This window comes from Protobothrops mucrosquamatus, unplaced genomic scaffold (assembly GCF_001527695.2).
Source record: "Protobothrops mucrosquamatus isolate PMUCROS unplaced genomic scaffold, P.Mucros_1.0 scaffold150, whole genome shotgun sequence".
In the NCBI taxonomy this organism is placed as follows: Eukaryota; Metazoa; Chordata; class Lepidosauria; order Squamata; family Viperidae; genus Protobothrops; species Protobothrops mucrosquamatus.
In genome coordinates, this window is record NW_015386515.1 from 408,690 (window position 1) to 429,401 (window position 20,712).

At 38.2% G+C, this 20,712-nt stretch overlaps 1 protein-coding gene across 2 annotated transcripts; it reads left to right on the top strand.

Moving 5' to 3' along the window:
* The first annotated feature begins 1,072 nt into the window (after positions 1–1,072).
* On the top strand, positions 1,073–15,060 carry RAD23A (RAD23 homolog A, nucleotide excision repair protein). Of its 2 annotated transcripts, XM_015813285.1 has the most exons (9): positions 1,073–1,272; positions 4,719–4,880; positions 5,193–5,371; positions 5,801–5,856; positions 7,386–7,513; positions 8,935–9,010; positions 9,239–9,369; positions 10,344–10,508; positions 11,877–15,060. In XM_015813285.1, the coding sequence occupies exons 1-9, from the start codon at positions 1,201–1,203 to the stop codon at positions 11,988–11,990; spliced, it is 1,083 nt and encodes a 360-aa protein (XP_015668771.1). In that variant the 5' UTR covers positions 1,073–1,200; the 3' UTR covers positions 11,991–15,060. The 2 variants fall into 2 exon arrangements, with proteins under 2 accessions (XP_015668771.1, XP_015668769.1); XM_015813283.2 differs by lacking the exon at positions 4,719–4,880 and having other exon boundaries at positions 1,176–1,272.
* Positions 15,061–20,712: the final 5,652 nt, after the last annotated feature.

A 20,712-nucleotide genomic window follows, 5' to 3' on the forward strand; every position in this document is an offset into this window, starting at 1 on the left:
GCAAAAAGCTTTTGGTATTATAAAGCTGTTGTGCATGGTGATACCGGACCCATGAAGAGCCAGTTGGGTGTAGTGTTTAAGGCATCAGGCTAGAAACTCAGATTGCCAGTTGTAATCCTGTTTTAGGCACAAAGCTGGCTGGTTGACCTTGGGCCAGTCACTTTCAGCCCTAGGAAGGAGGGTAACAACAACAAACCACTTGCAAAACCTTGCCAAGAAAACAGCAGGGCAGAGTCTGAGAAACGGATACTATTGAATGAAAGGGAAAAAAACCCATCCCTTACAGTAGTTAAGGTATATGACCCTTAACAGTAGTTTAAATTCTGAGAACAGCTAATCCTTGTGGAATTTTAAGAATATAAATTGTTGAGTGACCCCTTCAGATTTCTGAGAAGTAAAATCATGACAAGATGGAAAACAAGTTTCTGCCAAAGAGGACTATCTTAAAGAGTGCATTCATTTTCTGTACTTAAACACGGCCTTCTTGGCTTGGTCAGATCAGTAAATTTATAAAATTAGACCACGTTTAGCCCTTTTTTTCCCTTGTGGGATGGCTATCCCTAGGAAATTGGAGTGGGACATTGGCAAGCTAGATGCAAGACTTAATTGCAAATTTGCCGAGAAATTGACCACAATGGTTTGATATTTTAGTACAGGCAATCTTGTCTATACAAGTAAAACCTCCGCTTTGAGAAAGTCGGAAAGTTTGGGTTATGCAGCTGATCTTAATTCATGTGGTATTTAGGGTCGTCGATTCTGTTAGTGTTTGGAAATAAGCCCTGGATCGGCTGATTTCTAGCAAAACAAAAATCAGCGTCTCTCCCCCCCCCCCCCCGAGTCTGCTCTATCTTCCGCTTCACCAACTACCGTTCCTCTCCCTTCTAACTAAAGCGTCAGTCGAAAGCCGCCGATCCGCGCACCCACCCCCTCCAGAAACCGAACGCCGCGGAAAACTAAATCCCAAGACAAACCGGAAGCCAAGCAATGTGGCGAAGTGGCCCGTAGATGCTCTCTGTCTCTATGGTGAAAATTTCTTTCCTGTCTCTCATCACGTGGGAAGGGTCAGGCTGGGAGCGGAAGCGGCGCGAAGTGCGCGTAAAATGGCGTCGTCGTGAAGTTGCATGTTGTGGGGGGCCTCCGCTGAGTCCGTTGGGAGGAACCGCCAGTTTTCGCCGCAGCACTCCCCCGCCAGCTCTCGCCATGGCGGTGACGGTCACCCTGAAGACTCTGCAGCAGCAGACGTTCAAGATCCGAATGGAGCCTGACGAGACGGTGAGGGGCGGCGGTCTTTGGTCCTCTCCCCTTCCGGCCCTCCTCCCGTGTGTAGTCTGCGTGGCTTTCTCGTTAGGCGTCTTCCTCCACACCCCTCGGAAATAATCTCTGAACAAGCGTCTCTTGCTTCTCAGTGAATTTCGCTCCCGGTGTTCCATTTGGGAGGGCATTTATATCGCCCTGCTCTACTTTCCCAGATGTGGAATCTGCCTCTAATCTGGCGTCTCCTGATGTCACTCCTTTAAAACAACATAATCAGCCGGGCATATAAGGAAAGTAGCGATTCCTTTTCTCCCTTTTAATAACTCTTGGTATTATAATTCGCTGTTGAGTTTCTCTAGTTCGAGGCTGCTGAGCTCGTATTTAACAATCCTGCTTTTTTCTTCATTTCCTCTTGAAGTCCCACACTGTAACAGCTAGCCGTTGTTCCGGTTTTCATGCGGCTTCCTTACACGAATGAGCCAGACACGCTATTCCATTGTTTTCTGATGTAGTATGATATTTAGCCTTCATTTCTAATCATGAAATGAAATGATATGTTGTCTGGGGGTTATATATACTCCTCATGCTATCCTTTTTTGAGAGGAATGTATTATGTAAAGTGCCAGGAAGCACTACATACAGTAGTAATAACCAAGATACAAGAAAAAAGTCTAACTGAGATAATTAATTATACCCCTCCTTACTATCCTTGTTTTCACTATGCCCATATATTTTCTATTTTTTTAATATTCTCTTTTTCATTTCTGAGAGTCTAATTTCGATCCAACCACACCTTTCTTGATATCCCTCTTTCCTAAAACCATTCATGTTTCCATTCTACTTAGTATTGTTTTGGAGGTCTCCCATACAAAGTGTATGAGGTTTCTTGGTTGATGGCATTCCTATTTATCAACTTTTCTTCAATTGTGAAAACAGCATTACAATGAATCCTGTGCCTTTCTTTTCTGACTTTTTTGTTGCAGCATTATAGTGATTTGTCAGATTTAAACCTATTTTAATGAAATAATGTTGAAATGACTCCAGATATTAAAACAATATATATCAGAAAATAATTGGTTATTTGGTGGGGTGGTAAGGGATCATTTTATCAATGATGGGAAACTGATTCAAATACCTCATTTGCTTCACTCTTGTGCATCAAGAGTCATTATGACTTTTTTATTTTAGTAAATACAATGCTTTGAGCTACAAAACAATGGTTGAACTGGGCAGGAGTTTGGACTGGATGATCTCTAAGTCCCTTTTAGTCCTTAAATTCAATGATTATGTGAAGCATCTGCTGTTGCAAATGAGTAAGACCTACATTTATCCAATTTCTAGTTTGGTCTTAATTGTCTCTGCATTCAAGTTATAAAGCTGTTGTAAAACTTGAATATATGTGTGTGTGTGTGTGTGTGTGTGTCTGTGTGAAAAGTCTCTTTTTTTAATGAATATGACATCCTTTTCATTTGGATGCTTTTGCTGTAAGAGCACCTATTTCAGTTTAGAAAGTGCCTGTAATATTAAGCAAAGTTCTCCCTCACAATTTGGTACTATTGCTGCTATTGTCTACTTCAGGAAGAGTGAGAATTGAATGTTTGGCCACTGCTGCACAAGAATTCTGTGTATAAGGAATTTTAAAAGTTAGAACACATAAGGAGAGCGAATAGGTATATTAGCTCAGAGCTTTTATATTGTCATCTTCATATTTTACTAGATTTTTAACAACACCAAGAACTTTCACAGATTAACTGTTTCATTCTAACTTTTTGAAAAGAGAAGCCCTCTTTAGGGCTTAAGTACATTAGACTTACATCTGTGTATGTATACAAGTATTTCTGCACCTCAGTGAACTGATCAGTAAAATTGGAATATGCCCAAAACATTCTAGACTACTGTTTAGCCATAAATGCTAATCCCCAACAATATGGCCCTGCAAGATTTAAAACTGGGAGTTCACACTTTGAGTATGTAAGTAGACAGACTGTTATTATCAGAAGAAGGGTACTACTTTAAAGCCTTATTTTAAAGAGTTTTTAAATTCAGGATTGTAGTGCTTGGATTATCTACCATTGCTCATAATCTTTCAGTTTTGCAGCAGAGAGTATATTCATGATGAATACTATTGTGTTACATTTGATGAACAACCCTCCAGGTCCTTTAGCATCACAGCAAGTGAAATTTGCACGGTAGAATAGTAGTATGTGACACTTCTCAATACCCCATTAAGCAATTCAATAACTGGAGAATTCTCCTTTGTGTAAGTGGGAGGTGTTTCTGTGTAATGACCTGATTAATCTGAAGTAACAGAAATAACTGTACACTTTGAATCTATATTTTTCAGTATGTCTCAGAAAAATGGTGTAATAAAATTTAGTCTTTGTTCCATTTAACAGTACTTGTATTATGTGAAAAAATTACCTACCATAATCTGGAGTTTTCCAGATATTTTGGAAATTGATCATGCTTGTTAGGAGTTCCAAGAGTTGGGTCAACACATTTGAAAAAAAACCCCATTAGGTTAAGGTAAGACTGCTTTGGCCTTATCTTTTATCCCTTTGGGAATTGGAACAGTGAAGGAAACAATTATTAACACTCCATATAACCTAGCAGGATAATGCAACATAACTATTATTCCACAATCTTCAGCAGCATTTTCCTAACAAAAACTATTTACTTCTGATATATTTATTATTAAATTTATATGCTATCCATCTCATTAATAAGCGAGTCTTCACCTTTTCACCTTTTATTGGTTTTCGTGGTCAAAATAGTTTGCAGAATCCAATCTGGGTTGGTCATCCATGCTGCTTCTCTCTAGCAGTTCCCTGAAGATGGGCCCCAGCATGACTCCGAAAGCTCGGAAGACAAAACCTCTCTGGTCCCGGGTGACTGACCCAGAATGGATCCTGCAACATTATCCTGGGACACGTATATTTGCCTTCATTTGTGACAAAATAGTTTATTTGCCCAGATTATTGAGTACTATATTTCAACAAAGGAGAATACTGCTTGTTAGAAGACAGTTCTCAGGTCTTTTGCATAGGAAGGAAGGAATATAATTTCAAGAGAACAGTGCCTAGCCAATGTAAGTAGGGCTTTTGGGTTGCAGAAGTAAAATTAATTCCATATATCCTTGTCTTTGGTTTGGAGATTGGGAGTGACAATAGGATCATCTTTCCTAACAATTTATAGAAACCATTGCCATTCCTAATCAATAGGAATGGATTCTCAAAGAGCATTAGTTATAGTGATGTGTCATTTAAAGTTCTTGCACTCAGGCCATTTCTCAGTCTCTACCCCCCGAATGCATCACCCACTCTTTGCATTCAGCAGCTTCTCCATGCCACATTTCTCCATCTGGCACTTGCATCTATAGTTCAACCCTATTGGGATAGAAAGAATTGGCCTTTAAGTATTCAGTACAAGGTGGATGGTGGAGCCAGCTTGGTCTTGACCCACAGGTCCGAGTACTTAAGGAGAAGATTGAGGCTGAAAAGGGCAAGGAAGCTTTCCCCGTGTCAGGCCAGAAGCTTATATATGCTGGCAAGATCCTGAGTGATGATGTCCCCATCAAGGAATACAAGATTGATGAGAAGAACTTCGTAGTGGTGATGGTCACCAAGGTATGGTTGAGCATCTCCTTTGCTTCATGATAATGATTTTCTTGTTTCAAAGGGCTACTGTGTTTCAGCAGTTCCCCTTTGTATGAATAGTGATAAAATCATTTTTTATTAGGAAATGGGGTACTGGTACTAGTCTGTTAGGTACTTCAGTAATGGGGGTGGGTAGTCAAAAGATACTATAGACATTGCTTTCCATACTAATCACTACATGAAGAACAGTTTTTTGGGCTCACCCTTCTTGATAATATAGCAATTTAGAGTGGAAGAGCTTCACCTCCTTACCTGAGACACTCCTTTTGGCTTTCTGTTAAGAACAAAACAGGCTCAGGAGCTCCTGTTTCTTCACCCACTGATGCAGCACCCACCTCAGAACCCACACCGTCTTCTGGGCCTACGGCAGCTACTGTTTCACCCCTTCAAGCATCCCCATCAAGTGAGGAAAAGCCTCCTGAAGAGTCAGTGACTGTTTCTCCCCTGGAATCTACAGTTGGGTAAGTTTGGCTTATCTTACCATCCCACAACTCTTTAATAGCTTAGTAAGTAATTTTAGAACGATTTTTCAGAATGAAAGAATAGTTCTGAAAATTCAGTATTATTTCTACTTCATATGTTTTGGAAAGTCCCTGTGCTAATTGTTGACTCCTAACCTAGTCACTGGGATTTGCTAGTTTCATCCTATCCCTTTTAAAGAAATGGCCTTGATCGTTGATGACTCCAGTTGTCAAAGGTAGACGTGGTCAAAATCTTTACACATAGCAGTTGTTGGCTGATTGTTGATCATAGCTGGGCATATAAGAGAGATTTTATTATTGGAGGGGAAATCAGCCATCCTTTTGCTTAAAGTTATTTTTGGATTTTCAACTTTCTTGTCCAGTTATCTGGAAGGACGCAGCTACTATTTCTCTCTCTTAAATTTGCAGCTCTGTTCCCTCTTCAGGTAGCATGGGACGTGAAGATGATGCAGCTTCCACTTTAGGTAGGTGAATACTTTCCTTTGCTTATCAAGAAAGAAACCAATTTTAAACAGCTTCACTAGAATTGGCTGTTTTGTGATTGGGGCTATGGTACCTCCTTTCTCAACTACTCAGCTTTCTCAACTAATTCTTACATCAGAGATTCATAGCTAGCTTCTTGAAAGAAAGAATTCAGTTTGAATATACTGCCCTCTGACGGCCATTGTTGGTTACATCTTTTCCCTTTAGCTCTAACATTTGTGGTGTCTTGAGCCACTGTTACCTTTAACATGGATACTCAACAGGATCCCTGCCGCATTAGATTTATTTTTTTTAAACTGACATGTTGCAAAACAAGCAGCAGCCTAATTGTCTTTAATTGAACAATGCCTGTGGTTCTTAAATAGATGCCATATTTTTTTAAAAAAAATTAATAAGATTAGCCTATTACTTTATTATGATGTCTGCCTACCTTTCCAGAAAATATACCCTGACAAATAGAGGTGGCAGGAAGTATTTTGCAGGAAGAAAGAACAGTAGTAGGTGATATTTGGATAAACTGATCCTTGTAACTGGTAGGGTCCCCTATGAAATCATTTTATGAGAATACCTACGAGTTCTCAAAATATCAAATGTGTTCATCAGCCTCTATGGAATGAACATTCCCACCTTTCTGCTATACCTGGATCTAGCAGACAATAAATTAGTAGTATTCAGTTTTTGTCTTTTTTTTTTAAGTAAAATATTAATTACTTAATCCCAGACTTTCTTCAGTCTGGAAATGCTAAAAACTATTAGTATAGATCAGGGGTAAGCAACCTTGGCTCTTTTATGACTTGTGGACTTCAACTCCCAGAATTCCTGAGCCAGCATGGCTCAGCTTGGAAACTCTTCCTTTCCCCTCAGCGTGGCTGGTTCAGGAATTCTGGGAGTTGAAGTCCAGGAGTCATGAAAGAGCCAAGGTTGCCTATCCCTGGTATAGATGAAAATCAATGTGGATGAAATTTATTTCACTGTTGATGTGGCTCTCATTCTACACTCCAAGCATCAACAAATGATACTTTGGAAGTTTAATTCTCTTCATCCAGATTCAAATGCCTCATGTGATTCACCTCCAATTCAGCCTACTTGCCTCTTGCTGGCTGTTATAGCCAGAGCAAAACATAACACACAGCATTGGCTTTGGGAACTAAGAATTCTGAACTCCAGTACTCATTTCTAGAAGTAACCTGCCTGCTGATTAAAAGCCAGGAATCCTGATTATTGAACCTCCATCTATGTGAAGCAGTAAAATCCAAGCAGTGAATGATTTGTTAAGGATTTTTGTGGATGGGGAGAGACTGGAAACGTCCATTCTGTCTCTAGCTTTCAAAAGTATTTGAGGACCTGATAGTAGAGAGTTGGTGCTTGTATTATTGTTCAGTAATACAATAATGCAAACTTGCCTGTTTTTGCTCTTTGGAGGGGAGGGGGGCCTTGGATTTCTTTTAGCCAAAAAAAATAACAGCAGGTTTTCCCAAAATACAAAACTATCTTCTGTTTGTGTTTTCAGTTACTGGCTCAGAATATGAGACAATGCTGACTGAAATCATGTCAATGGGCTATGAGCGAGAGCGGGTAGTAGCAGCACTACGAGCAAGCTACAACAACCCACACCGAGCTGTGGAATATCTGCTGACGGTAAGGAGAACTATTGGATTTAGCCTACTCAGGAATTTATTCTACTGAAATGTCTGGGAGGTTTCTTCATTTCTTCAAAGGAATTGTATTTTTTTTCTATGCCAAACTTTTTTGGGTTTCCCTTCCCCTCATTCCATTAGTCTATCTACTATCTCAAATAGACATAGCAACATTAATTTTAACCATTTCAAGCAGGTCCTCTTACAGTGTGATCAAATAAGAGGCTTCTGCTCTGCACAGGATGCTTGCTAGTGTGTAATGCAGGGAATAATCAAAATGTGCTGTCTGCCAAGGACTTGATTATCTAAACAGATAAATGGCTTAGTTGGCCACTGGCTGGACAACAGGCTTGCATGAATGATAGGCAGAATAAATTGCTGTCAGGTAGGTAATCTTGGATTCTCTGGATATTTTAAAGTATACCTCTCACAAGCTTTAACAAGCATGGCCAGGGGTCAGCTGTAGAGTTGTACCTCGAAATATCTGGAACTGCATATTCCTGTTTAACTCAGTCATTATATCTACACTTGTGGGATGATGTTTGCACACACAATAGAGTGAATCAATCTCTATTTTTGTAAATATATCTTCTGCCACATCTAACAGGAAGCTGAAGAAAGGTCTGTCACCTCAACTAATCTTTTGTGGTGATCTCAGTGAAAGTCACATCTCACCAGTACTAACTCTGTAGTCGCTGCTAAGGAAACAAATTTGAAAATGAGTCTTGGAGATCTTTTGTCATACAGTGTACAGTATTGTGAGGCATTGAAGTGGATGACTAAGGCCTCCATGATAACTAATATCTCTCTGTGCAGTTGATGTCCCCTTGTGTACGTTTAACAGAAGTCATTGTTTTATTAATGGCAAAAAAGTCACGATACATCGCGACATGTCACGTGATGTTGCGAGTTTGACACCCTTGGTCTAGCTGAACATACTCAGGATGGAAAGGCAAAGTAAATCTGCTTTTTATAGAACTGAATTCTAAAGCTACATGAATCTATCTGGTCCTGTGGTCTTACATTCTTTGTTCAACATTCATACAGAAAAAAATTAAGCCATCTAAGTGAAGAGTAAATGGAATTAACTGAATGGAGCACAAGCAGATAGCAGCTGTTAAGGAGCTATTATTTTAGGGGAGAGAGAAAGGAAGAGAGATCTGAAAAATGAAAATGTTTCCTTTCTTTTCTCTGAAAGTTTTCCTGGTTTTGGAGCCAATAATAGAAACATTATTATAGTGTTAGTGAATTTTATACAGTTTCCATCCATGTCTGATTCTACAATTTAGAGAAGACTGCAGTCTCTGCCCTTGGTTGTAATTGTGTGCTCATGGCCAGTTTCCCAGCCACTCTAGACAACTTTTCAATCAAACAGTCTGAGAATAGTTTTGTAATTCTACTTTTTTCTTTTTTATTTTGCAGGGCATACCAGGTAGTTCAGAACCCGAGAGAGCTCCTATCCAGGAGAGCCAGCCTCAAGATCAACCTGCACCAGAAGGTAAATTGTCTTTTTCTCATGCCCACATGGAACATTTTCTGAGTAGAAATTCTAATTAGTACATATAAGGATACTCAAGCAGTAGGTGTGGTGGAGAATAGCTGTTCATTCTAGAAGGCAGAGTGGCTCATTCCTCTGTGCACGTTCCTCAAATACATTCTAATGCCTTCTCTCTGTTTGCTGTCATTGTGGTTGAATGCATGGCATTAATACTCCTTGGACCTACAGGAGAGAACCCTCTGGAATTTCTGCGAGATCAGCCCCAATTTCAGAATATGAGGCAGGTGATACAGCAGAATCCAGCTTTGCTCCCAGCTTTACTGCAGCAGTTAGGCCAAGAGAACCCTCAGCTGCTCCAGGTAACTTTCTTTGGGCTTTCTTTGTTTCCCTCTTCCTGGCAACATTGCAGCAAATGTAAGCTATTGTGGAAGGAAATTCTAGTTTTTGGAGGATCCCACAGAAGTCTCTTTGATTCTCAGTGGGGAGGAGGGGGTAATCACAATAATGTAAGAGACAAAGCAAATCATGTGTCCCTGCTTCATCTGGTAAACAGTGCCACATGTGTAGTTATGTTCTCAATTCTTCTCGTGACTTTGATTATGAGAATTATACTCTATGTTGAGATGGATGTTTGGTTTTGGGGATCATTTCATTATGTTTTTTTCAATCTTGCCTCAGTTTCTTTCTTTTTTCTGAAGATTTGTCTATAGTTAGTCCTCACTTAGTGACTACAGTTGGGACCGGAAACTCTGTTGCTAAGTGAAATGGTTGTTAAGCGAGACATCATATGACTCACAAATTTACTCCCACTATGGTCATTAAGCTAATCACCCCAGTCATTATGTAAGACATCACATGACTGACTTGTTTCTCCATTGACTCTGCTTATTGAAGCTGGCTTGAAGTGTGCAAATGGCAATCACAAGTTTATGCTACAGTCATAAGTACAAGGACCAGTCATAAACTTACTTTTCCTGTGCCATTGTAAATTTGAACAGTCGCTAAATAAGGCTATTAAGCAAGGATTGTCTTGCTGGTCACTGACAAATCAGTACATTAACATGGCTTTTGATTATATATGGGTAGCTTGAAAAGCAGATACAAGTTCATGATACTTGAGAAAACAGAGGGATAAGAATGGGAAAAGCAGATGAAGGAAGATGGATCAGCGGGGCATGTATTCCTGTATGGTCCTTTCAGCTGTTCTATCAAAGTACCAGCATTGGAAATAATGATGTGGGTGTGTTACATCAGCAGGAACTATATGTTGTGCCAGTTGCACAGATGTACATGCAGAGAGTGTTTGGTAACGATGAGCATTCTTCCTTCACAGCAAATTAGTCAGCATCAGGAGCAATTTATTCAGATGCTCAACGAACCTCTGGGTGAAATGGCTGACATCGCAGACATTGAGGGAGAGATGGGTGCTATTGGGGAAGAAGCTCCCCAGATGAACTACATCCAAGTTACACCTCAGGAAAAAGAAGCCATAGAAAGGGTAAATGTGTTGAACTAGGGAAGAAGGGGCAGTGGCAAGGAAAGAAGGACTTCAGAGTATTCGTGGTCTTTCTCAGCTTGACTTTTTCAGTAGGGGGTTTGCTTCTAAGAATTTCCTTCTTGCCATATGGAACGATTTAATGAAAGCATGTATAGCTAATTTGGAGTTGAAGCTTTACTTGAACATGCCAATGGCATGCTAGGATTGCACTCAAAAAATAGTTAAAAACTAAAAAACAATTTAAAATCAAATGTAGCTGATACTATTCTTACATCATGCATTTAACCATTTTATTCTTCAGTCACATTAAAATTACAACTTGGTTGCAATTTTTAGAGACCTTTATGAATCATTCCTAGGCTGAAGGCATGCACTTCTGACGTAGCAGCTAAAATAGTGATAATTCTTTCTGTTCTTTAGAGAAACATTAGTCCAACCAGTATAGAAGGAATTGACCTTGCAATATTACTTATGGATTTTGCTCAGCATTAAAAGTCCAATCACCTTCTGGCATTCTGGAGTATGGACTAGATTCTGATGATAATGGCTGCGAGAATCAACTGTGGAATATTCTGATTGGAATATGAGCTCTGAAATTGCAATGCTGTTGTTTTTTATTCTTATATTTCTCTAAGACAAACACATTTGAAATAGGTGTTTTGACCCTGTTTTTTTCCTCTAGTGGAGATACTTTCTGATCTATAATAGTTCAGTTGAATGGAGAAGGCTACATGTCAGAATACTACATAATCATTTGCAACATCAAGAAAAGCTTGTTTATACTTAAAGTGCATTATTAAAAAAATTCTGTTTTGCATAAATATGACTAATTGCACATATTTATGTTCTGTTCTGAAACCACTATTAGATTCTGCTTGGATTTGGAGGGATTTTTTTGGAAAGAAGCTATTCCTACTGGCATGAGGAAAATTGGATAAATGGGATTAAGCTAGCATGGCAAGAGATGAAAAATCAGCTCAGTTAAACCTTTCACATTTTCAAGAGAACTTTAAAACAAAAGAAAAATATGTGATGTGTACAAAAAGCAGGAGACCCTGAGATTTGTATTAAGCCTATAAATGATAATTTATGTTCTTCCATTGTGTCTTTTTTAAGAGAAATATTATGGAATGCTCTTTGCCCCTTCCTAGGGCAGAGTTACAAAAAAGCAGGCAGTCACAAATTAACGGTATTTATGTAGAATTTCAAAAGGCAGTTATGTCATTTTTTTATTTCAATATGCTATGGTAAAATTACTGACAATTGGTTACTTGCTGAAAAACTGGATTGTTGCCATAAGTAACATTTAATGTTTTCTTTCTTTTTTTTAACCTCCCCATTCCCTTTCTCCCTTCTCCCCTCTCTCAGTTAAAGGCCCTGGGCTTTCCTGAGAGTCTGGTGATCCAGGCATATTTTGCTTGTGAGAAGAATGAAAATCTGGCAGCCAACTTCCTGCTGAGTCAGAACTTTGATGACGAGTGATAAAGAAAAAGAGTTTTATATAAAATTCTCTATATAAATATTCGTTTATTTAAAGGGGCACTACTGGGGTTGGGTGGTGGTATGATTTGAGAATGTCCCCGATGAATTGCTGGCTAGAGGAAAATACTCTACCTTGGAAATGGGGCAGTTGGGGAAAAAGCAGAACAAATGGACCTTCTGATTTCTTCTCAAAAACAAAGGCTACATTTGAGCCCAGCTGCATCTTACAACAGTCCTTAGACTGACAAGGTGTTTAGGGAAAGGTTGACACAGCAGATGGGTGCTGTTGGACCTTCTCCCATCTCACATGATTGCATGTGTGCAAACAAATTGCTCTTTTGTTTGCAAATCTATCCCCTTCATGCTACAATGCTGAACTTTGGGCCCATCAATTAATTCTATTGCTGGTACTCTCCCCTTTGCATTCCTTCAATGTTGTTTTGAAATCAGTTTAGTTGTCCATCCCCATTCAAAAGGGTGGCTTGTGTTAGGTGAGTGATATGCCTTCTGATGATCTGTTTGATATTTGTTCCTGTGCTGGAGAGGCGATGCCAGAGTTATGGAATATCTTGTAATTTTGTGCACAAAATCTCATTTTTTCCTATCCTGTCATCGTCCAATAAGGCAACTACCCATCTTTATCTATGGTTTTCTGACACTGCTCTTAAAATCATTCCCAAAGAATATCAAGGGAACAGTTTCCCTATACTCATCCAACTTCAAACACCAGAGGTTTTTTATTATTTTTTGTTTGTTCTTTCTCTTTTTAATGGCATCTCATGATTTTAGCCTGTACAGCAGACATCTGGGGATTGACTATGTAACATCCATGTATACTTTTATTACCCATCATTTTAATATTAGGAATTTGGAGCCACAAACTTTAATATAGTAGCAAAAAAAATAGGATTTTACAAACCCTTGTAATAACTCAGCAATTTGAGATAGTTTGAAACACATGCTCATTGTTTCTCTATTTTCTGTGTTGTGTGAATTTTAAAGATTTTTTCCCCCTAGTATTCTGATTTTACTTGTTCAAAATATTTTTAATCTAAAGATTCCCCAAAAGAGAATCCATTAATAATTGGGGATACAAAACTAATACAAAATAGTTGGGTATTAGATATTTGATGTTTTACTTTTTTAGTTTTGAAAAATGATCAAATTGACATTTTCTTGAATATTTTAATAGAAAAATATGTAAAGAAAGATCTTGTTTTATTTACACCTTTGAAATTGGAAGTGAACTGACTTCTGATTAAAAAGTCTTGGTATCTAGGGAAATTGGCTTTAATACATAGATCGTAGATACAAAATTATAAAATCTTTTTTTTAGTTTAGATCACCTTTCACTTTTCTGTGGGAATGTTGGTTGAAGCTGTTTCTGGTTTGAACATCAATAAACCTATCAGTTATCACATGTTAAATCCCCAGCTTCCTTTGATAAACTAAGCTGCCTTTCCTCACTATCCCCGTAAGAAGCCTGGGAATCCCATTCTTTCCTCAGCAGGTGCCCATTGCAAAAAGAACCAGAGTATTGCCTCTATGCCTCCAATAATAAATTCTGAAGCCATACGTTACTGCTAATTTGTGTGACGTTGTATGACTATGACTGACAGTGTGCAATATATTGTTTGTAAGTTTGATTTGATTTCAGGGCTCGTGGGCAGGCATGGAAGGAAAGCAGAAATTTAATTCTTAAGTTTGAAAAAGTGTCCAGTGTTCTGAGTATTTTTCCCCAACCAGGTGCCCTCCATATGTCCTGGACTTCACTTATTTTAGCTAGGGATTCTAGAAGTTGAAGTTCAATACATCCAGAGGGCACTGAAATTGCTCTGCTTAATGCCTAAAAGGATATAGTGTGTATTGTGTGGAAAGAAAGTTATCTTGACTGTGCTGGAATTAGACCAGTTCTGCTATATTATTCACTGAATAATTGTTTTTGAATAGCATCCAACAAATTAGGCTATAACTTATGATTGCCTTATGAGTGCTGTTTGAGGTGGAAATTTTACCTGATTGAAATTTTAGATAGCATCATGGTATCTTTGGGTACTAAAGAAATTTGAAAAGCTGCTTCTGACTTGATATTTGGCATGGAAATACTTTTCAAAGTGGCAGTAAAAGGTGCTGCATGCATGCTCAACCTGAACTGCTTGCTCCAGACTCTTAATTTCCAATTTTCTTATCAACAAGCAAGAACATTCATGCTGAATTATAGCTTTCTTCAAAGTAGATGGCTGAATATTGGGATGAGTTGATGAGAGTATGTTGCCCCAAAGTGTGATTTGATTGCTTTATTTATGCCTGAGAGCCTGGGATTTAAGGGAGAGCTTTCAGTAGTCCTCATTGCTCCTTGTCCCTTTTCACGAGGAACAAAAAAAAAACCCACCTTCCCCCCCCCCAAAAAAACCCCCCAGGATATAGTAAAATCAACAAACTGGAACATACAACTAGCAAAATATGTAGATTGGCCTTGTCCAATCTGGTACTCCAAAAATGTTGGAGCAGAACCCTCTAATTACCCAACTAAAGTGAGTATAGTGGATGGAAGTTACAAACCTAATACATCTGGTGTATACCACGTTGGGGATGGCTGATGAGCTTAATAACTGAATGCTTGTTGCAAGTACAAATTTTGATTTAAAAGCACATGTGCATACCAGCATGCAATGTTTTTGATACCGAGGCCTTGATGAGAAAGAAAAACCTACTGCTGCCTATTTTGCTAAATTAGTTAGAAAGAACTGGAAGAATTTGAAAAACAAAATGAAAGAAAAATGGTTTTGAAGAGTTCATTTGAAAAATACTGGGTAAGAGATTTCCACCAAGGCTCTTCATAAAGTGGGATAACGGAATGTTACAACTTCAGTTTGCAGGTTCTACTTGAGTGAAAATCCTGTTTTGTTATGTCCTTCAACTTTAATTTTGGTCTAAATTGGCTTGGAGAGCTCTGTCTATGCCTCCTTTCTGACTCGGGTTGAAATGTTCTAGGCACTGTGAATGGAGTGTGAAATAAACAAGTTGTTGAGGCCGCTCAGTGGCAGGAGTGTGATGCTCCTTCAGTGAATGTGTCTGGTTCTTTATTTCTCAAGGGAATTGTTTGGATGAGAAGAGTTCTCAGCAAAGCAATTATGTTTTGGAAGAAAGAAAATGGATTTCTGAAGTTACTAAAAGTATGATACAGAGTATGAAATTTGCACTTCTCTACAACTTTTTAAAGCAGCTGTGTCTTCATGGGTTGCATGACTGCTTTAAAGAGTTGAAAATAGGTGCAACTTTCATAATCTGTTTCCTCTGAAGCACTTGTTTGAAACAGCATTGCACTATTAGAAAGATATTGACTAAGTAGGATGGAAATTAGTGGATTTTCACTCTACAGTTTGGCTGCTAACTTGCTAAAACTTGCATTGCTGTCTTAGAAAGGAAATTTGCAAAGCTTTGTGCAAGGAAAACTGAAGAATGGAGGATAGTGGTTTCATACATCACGCTAGTCTATGGTTTACTTAATTGTTTTAAGTAACTGTCTTCACACAAAATCCTAAACCATGAGCCACAATTTACACACACAATAAATGGATTCACTTAATGTCTTAATCCAAAGCTAGCCAACTCAATTATGGCTTAGTGTGATCCCAGCTGCATTTATTGTCTTGAGTCATATAGGTAGTCCTTGACATATGACCAGAACTGAAACCAGAATTCCCATCAATAAATGATGTGGTTATTAAATGAGTTGTGCTCGATTTTCCTACCTTTTCTGCTGTGGTCATTAAGTGAATCACGTTAAATAAATCCAACTTCCCCATTGACTTTGCTTGTCAAAAGCCCCCTGGGAAGATTCCAAATGGTGATCACATGTCCCTGTGATGTTGCAGTCATGATAAATACATACCAGTGCCCAAATTTTGATCAGGTGACTGCAGGGATGTTGTGACGGTTACATGTATCGGGACCAGCCATAAGTCACTTTTCAGTGCTGTCACTTTAAATAGTTGTAAATTGAGGATTACCTGTATAGTAAAATTAAGGCATCAGTTTGTGTCCAATTTCTAGTAGCTGACAATTCTGTCTATTCAGAATTATAAAATACTCAGCTCTTATTCTCTACAGACAGGAAGAAAGAGCTGGGCTCATCTGATATAATGTTCCCTGCTTGGAGGCAATTTTTAATCACATTGGTGGTTATTTGCTGCATAATGGCCTCTTTTGATCAGCACCACCTGGGGCCTTTGCTCAACAATACAGAGATTGCTCTCAGTCTGGATGCCTCTCTATTCTTACAGGCTTTTGATGTCCTGAGTATCTCATATGTAGAGCTGGCTCAGTAAAATGGGTGCTATCGGTGCCCAGAGAATTTTGGCTGGGAGCTAGATTCTCAAATTGGGTGACCTGTCCAAGCAAGATTATGATTAATGGCAGGTGTCCTCTGAATAAGTAATTCAAATCCAACTTGCTCATTTTTGCCTAGTGCCTGCTGACTGTAGCAAAGGGAGGAAGCATGTTTGCATTTGTATGGGCAAAGGTACAAATTTATCAGCTGTCTTTTGGCTGCCTCTTCCCAAATTGGCTAATTACATGAGATTAATGCTTAGAAGCAGCAGTTCCCTCTCTTCTAGCACCATCTGCTCTCCTGTATGAGGCCTGTTATTATTTGCCAATGTCTGGATTCTGTTTTGTAGGTTTGACCCTGACTATAGGAATAAGAGTACCGTCTACATTGAGAGGCAAAGGCTTTGCTGAAAGGTTCAAATGGAAGGAATTGTTTATGGGAAAGGATATAATGTAGGAATGTATTTTTTTTAAGTGCTGTTGGTTTTCAAAGTTGTAAATCTGCAAAATGCTCATAGCACTTAAACAATGAAACTACTATAATACTTGACTATTTTTGTCTCCAACATGCTTCTTCAATCTTACCTGTTTTCCTCGTATTGTTTTGCCTATTATGGAGAAGTTTTCCCCCCCAATAATTCCATGTAGAAGTGATCCAAATGTAAAAAGTGAACAAATTAATATAAAATGCTTTTGAAAAATAGTTAGATTGTGACTTTTTAGGGATAACTTGTTAGATGGTGGACAATATACAGAGTTTACATTTAATCCATTATTCAAGTCATAAAATTAAAACCATATCTTTAAATAATTCATTGTAATGGAGCATAGGTAAGGAATACAAGCAGGTTGAGTGCCAAGTTGTTAATATCTGTTCTATTTAAGAACATATTTGCTGATAACAAGCTGTTTGATCTAGAATATAAAAAAAAAATCTCAGGCAAAATTGATGGGCATTGTGAAATCATCAAATGTCCTAAAAATGTTCCTTTTCCTTACCATGTGAAATTAGCATAGATATAATTTAAAATAATTATCTGAAACACAATCACATTAAGATTCCCAGATGCTGCATAATTAATTTAAAATCATTGCCTACTGAGAGTGAGATACATTAATGGCATGTGTCATCTTGCACTAATATTATCATTCTTTACCTGTAAGAGTCCTTGCCCTATTTGGTGTTTTATTGATAGATTTGATGCTGATGATTAGGGAGTTGTGTAGCTAAGTACACAACCACAGCATTCCAAATTGGGGAAAGCTGATTTAGGACATGGAGTCCTAATTTATCACTGAGGTAATGATAATGAAATTCTCTTGAATTAAAAGTGGAAGACCTGTAAAATAAAGAACCATGGTGATTTGTGGATTCAGCCTGAGAAAAGTGTAAAAGGGTATGGGCTCTTCAAGAAATGGTGACTCAAAACCTTTAGGCTGCTCTCTGTAGATGAAAATTGAATTGACCTGAGCTAGAAAATCTGCTTAACATTTTAAAGTGCCTAAACTGCTTGAAAAAGGAATTTTCATAAGATTAGCTGTAGAGTCTCAAGTGTGAACTGAAGCCTTCTGAAAAGATTCAGAACTTTTCTGCCCTTGTGGAATCTGCTTGCAACAACTCAGGTAGCTCTTGGCTAGATCCAAATTAGCTGTGTCCCAATGTTATTTTTTTCCTGTGAGAGATAGCCCTTTCCACAGAAGGATATTGTTTTTCTGAATCTCTTTTGTCTCTTCCCAATTCTAGTTTAGGCTGTCCATTTCCCTTCAGGGCTTAAAGCTTTGTTGGCAAGTCACTAGATAGTGACAAAGGAGACTGACTTGCCACATTGCCACAGTTTCTCCAGGGATGGATGGCAGAAGACAAGTCTCTGGAATATTGTTGCTGGGGCTTGCACTGCAGTTGCTAAGGAACCTCCTTTTGAGGCACCACTGGGATGGCAGTGGAAAGGCCAGATTGCTGCTGTGAGATGAAACAACAGCCCTTGGCTTTTGTGGAAGTGCTATAGCGGGCTCCTGGAAGCAGTTTTGCTGTAACCCTTCAGGTGGACTGGTTTCATCTTGCAGTCCTACTGTTGGGATGACATCTCTTTTTCTGATAGCCACCTCTTTTAAACCCTCTGGATTTCCCTTCATTTCTGAAGATTTTGGGAGATTTTTGAGATCTGGATGTGAATGATCAAGGGAAAAAAAGGCAGCTATTTGAAATATGTCTATTATAGTGCAACAAGATTTAGAAGCACCAACACTGATTTCTACAACTACTAGGAAGTTATGTAATTTTTATTGGCTGAGGTGCATTTGTTTCTGAACTGTAGATCTAAATGTTTGGTTTTTTTTAAAAAAAAAGTGAACATAAAAGAAAAGCATTTTAGAGAATGAACACAATCAAAATATCAGTGAGTTTTCCAAATCCACTATTTAATTTATAATAAGAATTTTAAATTTTATTTTTTTTAAAGACTGCCATTTCTTAACTTTACAGCTTGAAATAGCATATCAGATTTCTCCTAATTATTGTACATTTTATGTATTAAGTGCTGTTTTTTAAAAGAATGTGCTGTCTGCCAATTTGGTGTAAAATTAAATATACCTCTGTAATAAACAATATAGAGAACCAGTTTGGTGTAGTGGTTAAGGCACTACACTAGAAATTGGGAAATTTCTAGTCCTGCCTTAGGCACAAAGCCAGCTTGGAGACTTTGGGCCAGTCAGCCCCTCATTCCTAGGAAGTAGGCAAGGGCAAACCATTTCCAAACTCTTGCCAAGAAAACTGCTGGGACTAGTCCAGGCAGTTGTCAAAAGTCAACATTGACTCAAAAGCATTAATAAAATAAACAATATGGCTTATCCATAGCTTCCAAATCTTCTGAAAAGCTATGGCTTCTTTGAAACATTGATCTGGATTTTATAGGTAGCTTTGCTATTGCTATTGATGTAATTGCTATGTACACTTATTCTATATATTGAGTGTACAGTACACTTAGTAAATATGTTGTCAGTTACGTTGACCAACACTAAATGATATCAATTAAAAGTATGATCATAGAACTTGCCACAATGCACAACTAGACATGATTTATTTCCCTAGAAATTTAAAACCACAAGCCTCTTTGTACTGTACTAGAAAAACATCACATGGCAATTATCAAATACTGCAAAATTCATTTCAGACACCAAACAACATTGGATGTTAAATAAACTAGTATAAAGTATCTGAAGAAAATTTGAGAAGTCCTTGAAGAATAAAATACTGTGTATTTTTCCCTGAACATTCATAAAGAGTAAATAGGAATGATTTTTTTCCATGCACAATGTCCACAGAGCAAACAACCTATGTTCCTTTCCAGTTTGTTTTTTAAGCTGAGCTGCATTTTTATTTCAGAATATAGGATTCTATCTTATGCGTGCATATAAATCTGATTATACAAAATATACTTAGTTCTTGAGTTATATGAAAAGTTATGCAATTCTTTGCTATTAAACAGATAATCAGCTGCTTAAAATATTTTCCCTGTGGACTTCCTCATACCATCTCCCCGTTCACCAACACTTTTTTTTTCTTAAGAAAAAAAGCAGGTTTGACCACATTATGGATTGAACAGATCAGGAGGAGATAGTGAAGCTACCCTGTTTCTTGCAGAAGATATAAATGAAAAGGCTCTTACTGTTTGTGAAACACATTTTAGAGAAGCAGCTGAGACTGGCATTTCTTTTGGTAGCCAGGTCATACTTTCATTTCACACATTGGCATCCTGTTACTAAAAGTGGCTGCTGATGTATCCACTTTATGGCCTTTAACAAAGTTGATAGCAGAGGGAACAGCTGGGATAACTTATGGTGCTTTCACTGCCCACCCCCACCCAGCCACGCCTAATGATGCTTATTTCCTGTAAGTGAAATAAAAACCTGAAAGAAAATGGAAGTTATTTTAAGAAGCAAATAATATGTAGCTTTTCTCTTGCTTCGTATTTGCAGTGAATAGGGTTACAAGGGGAACATAATTATAAAATGAGACTCGGAAATAGACTGTCCAGTGCTATCTGTTTGGAATCTGTAGAACTTCCATTCATGGACACTTTCCTAGTTGCAGTTTTGATTTTTTAATCAACTTTTTATATATGCTAGCCCAATGAGCCCTGGGTTCTCCCCATGAAAATAATTGCTGTGATGGCTGTTGGTTCAGTAATACTAGCTATATCATTCGGGTTGGAAACAACAACCTGTCGGAGTGATGATGAAGCTGGAAGTCAGGAGAGTATAGATTATATGGCATGTCTACACTTTCTAAGTTAGCCTGCCACCCTAGGATGTGGAAGATATCCCCTATCACCGTTGGAATAAACCTAGTGAAGGGAGAAAGTATCTTAATCTTTGTACTAGGGTTTAGGCA

What these genes read in the sequence shown, in the direction of transcription:
- RAD23A (XM_015813285.1), top strand. Translation starts at nt 1,201, where the DNA reads ATGGCGGTGACGGTCACCCTGAAGACTCTGCAGCAGCAGACGTTCAAG. An exon ending in GAATGGAGCCTGACGAGACG is followed by an intron (nt 1,273 to 4,718) that starts GTGAGGGGCGGC and finishes CTTGACCCACAG; the next exon opens with GTCCGAGTACTTAAGGAGAA. An exon ending in TGATGCAGCTTCCACTTTAG is followed by an intron (nt 5,857 to 7,385) that starts GTAGGTGAATAC and finishes TTGTGTTTTCAG; the next exon opens with TTACTGGCTCAGAATATGAG.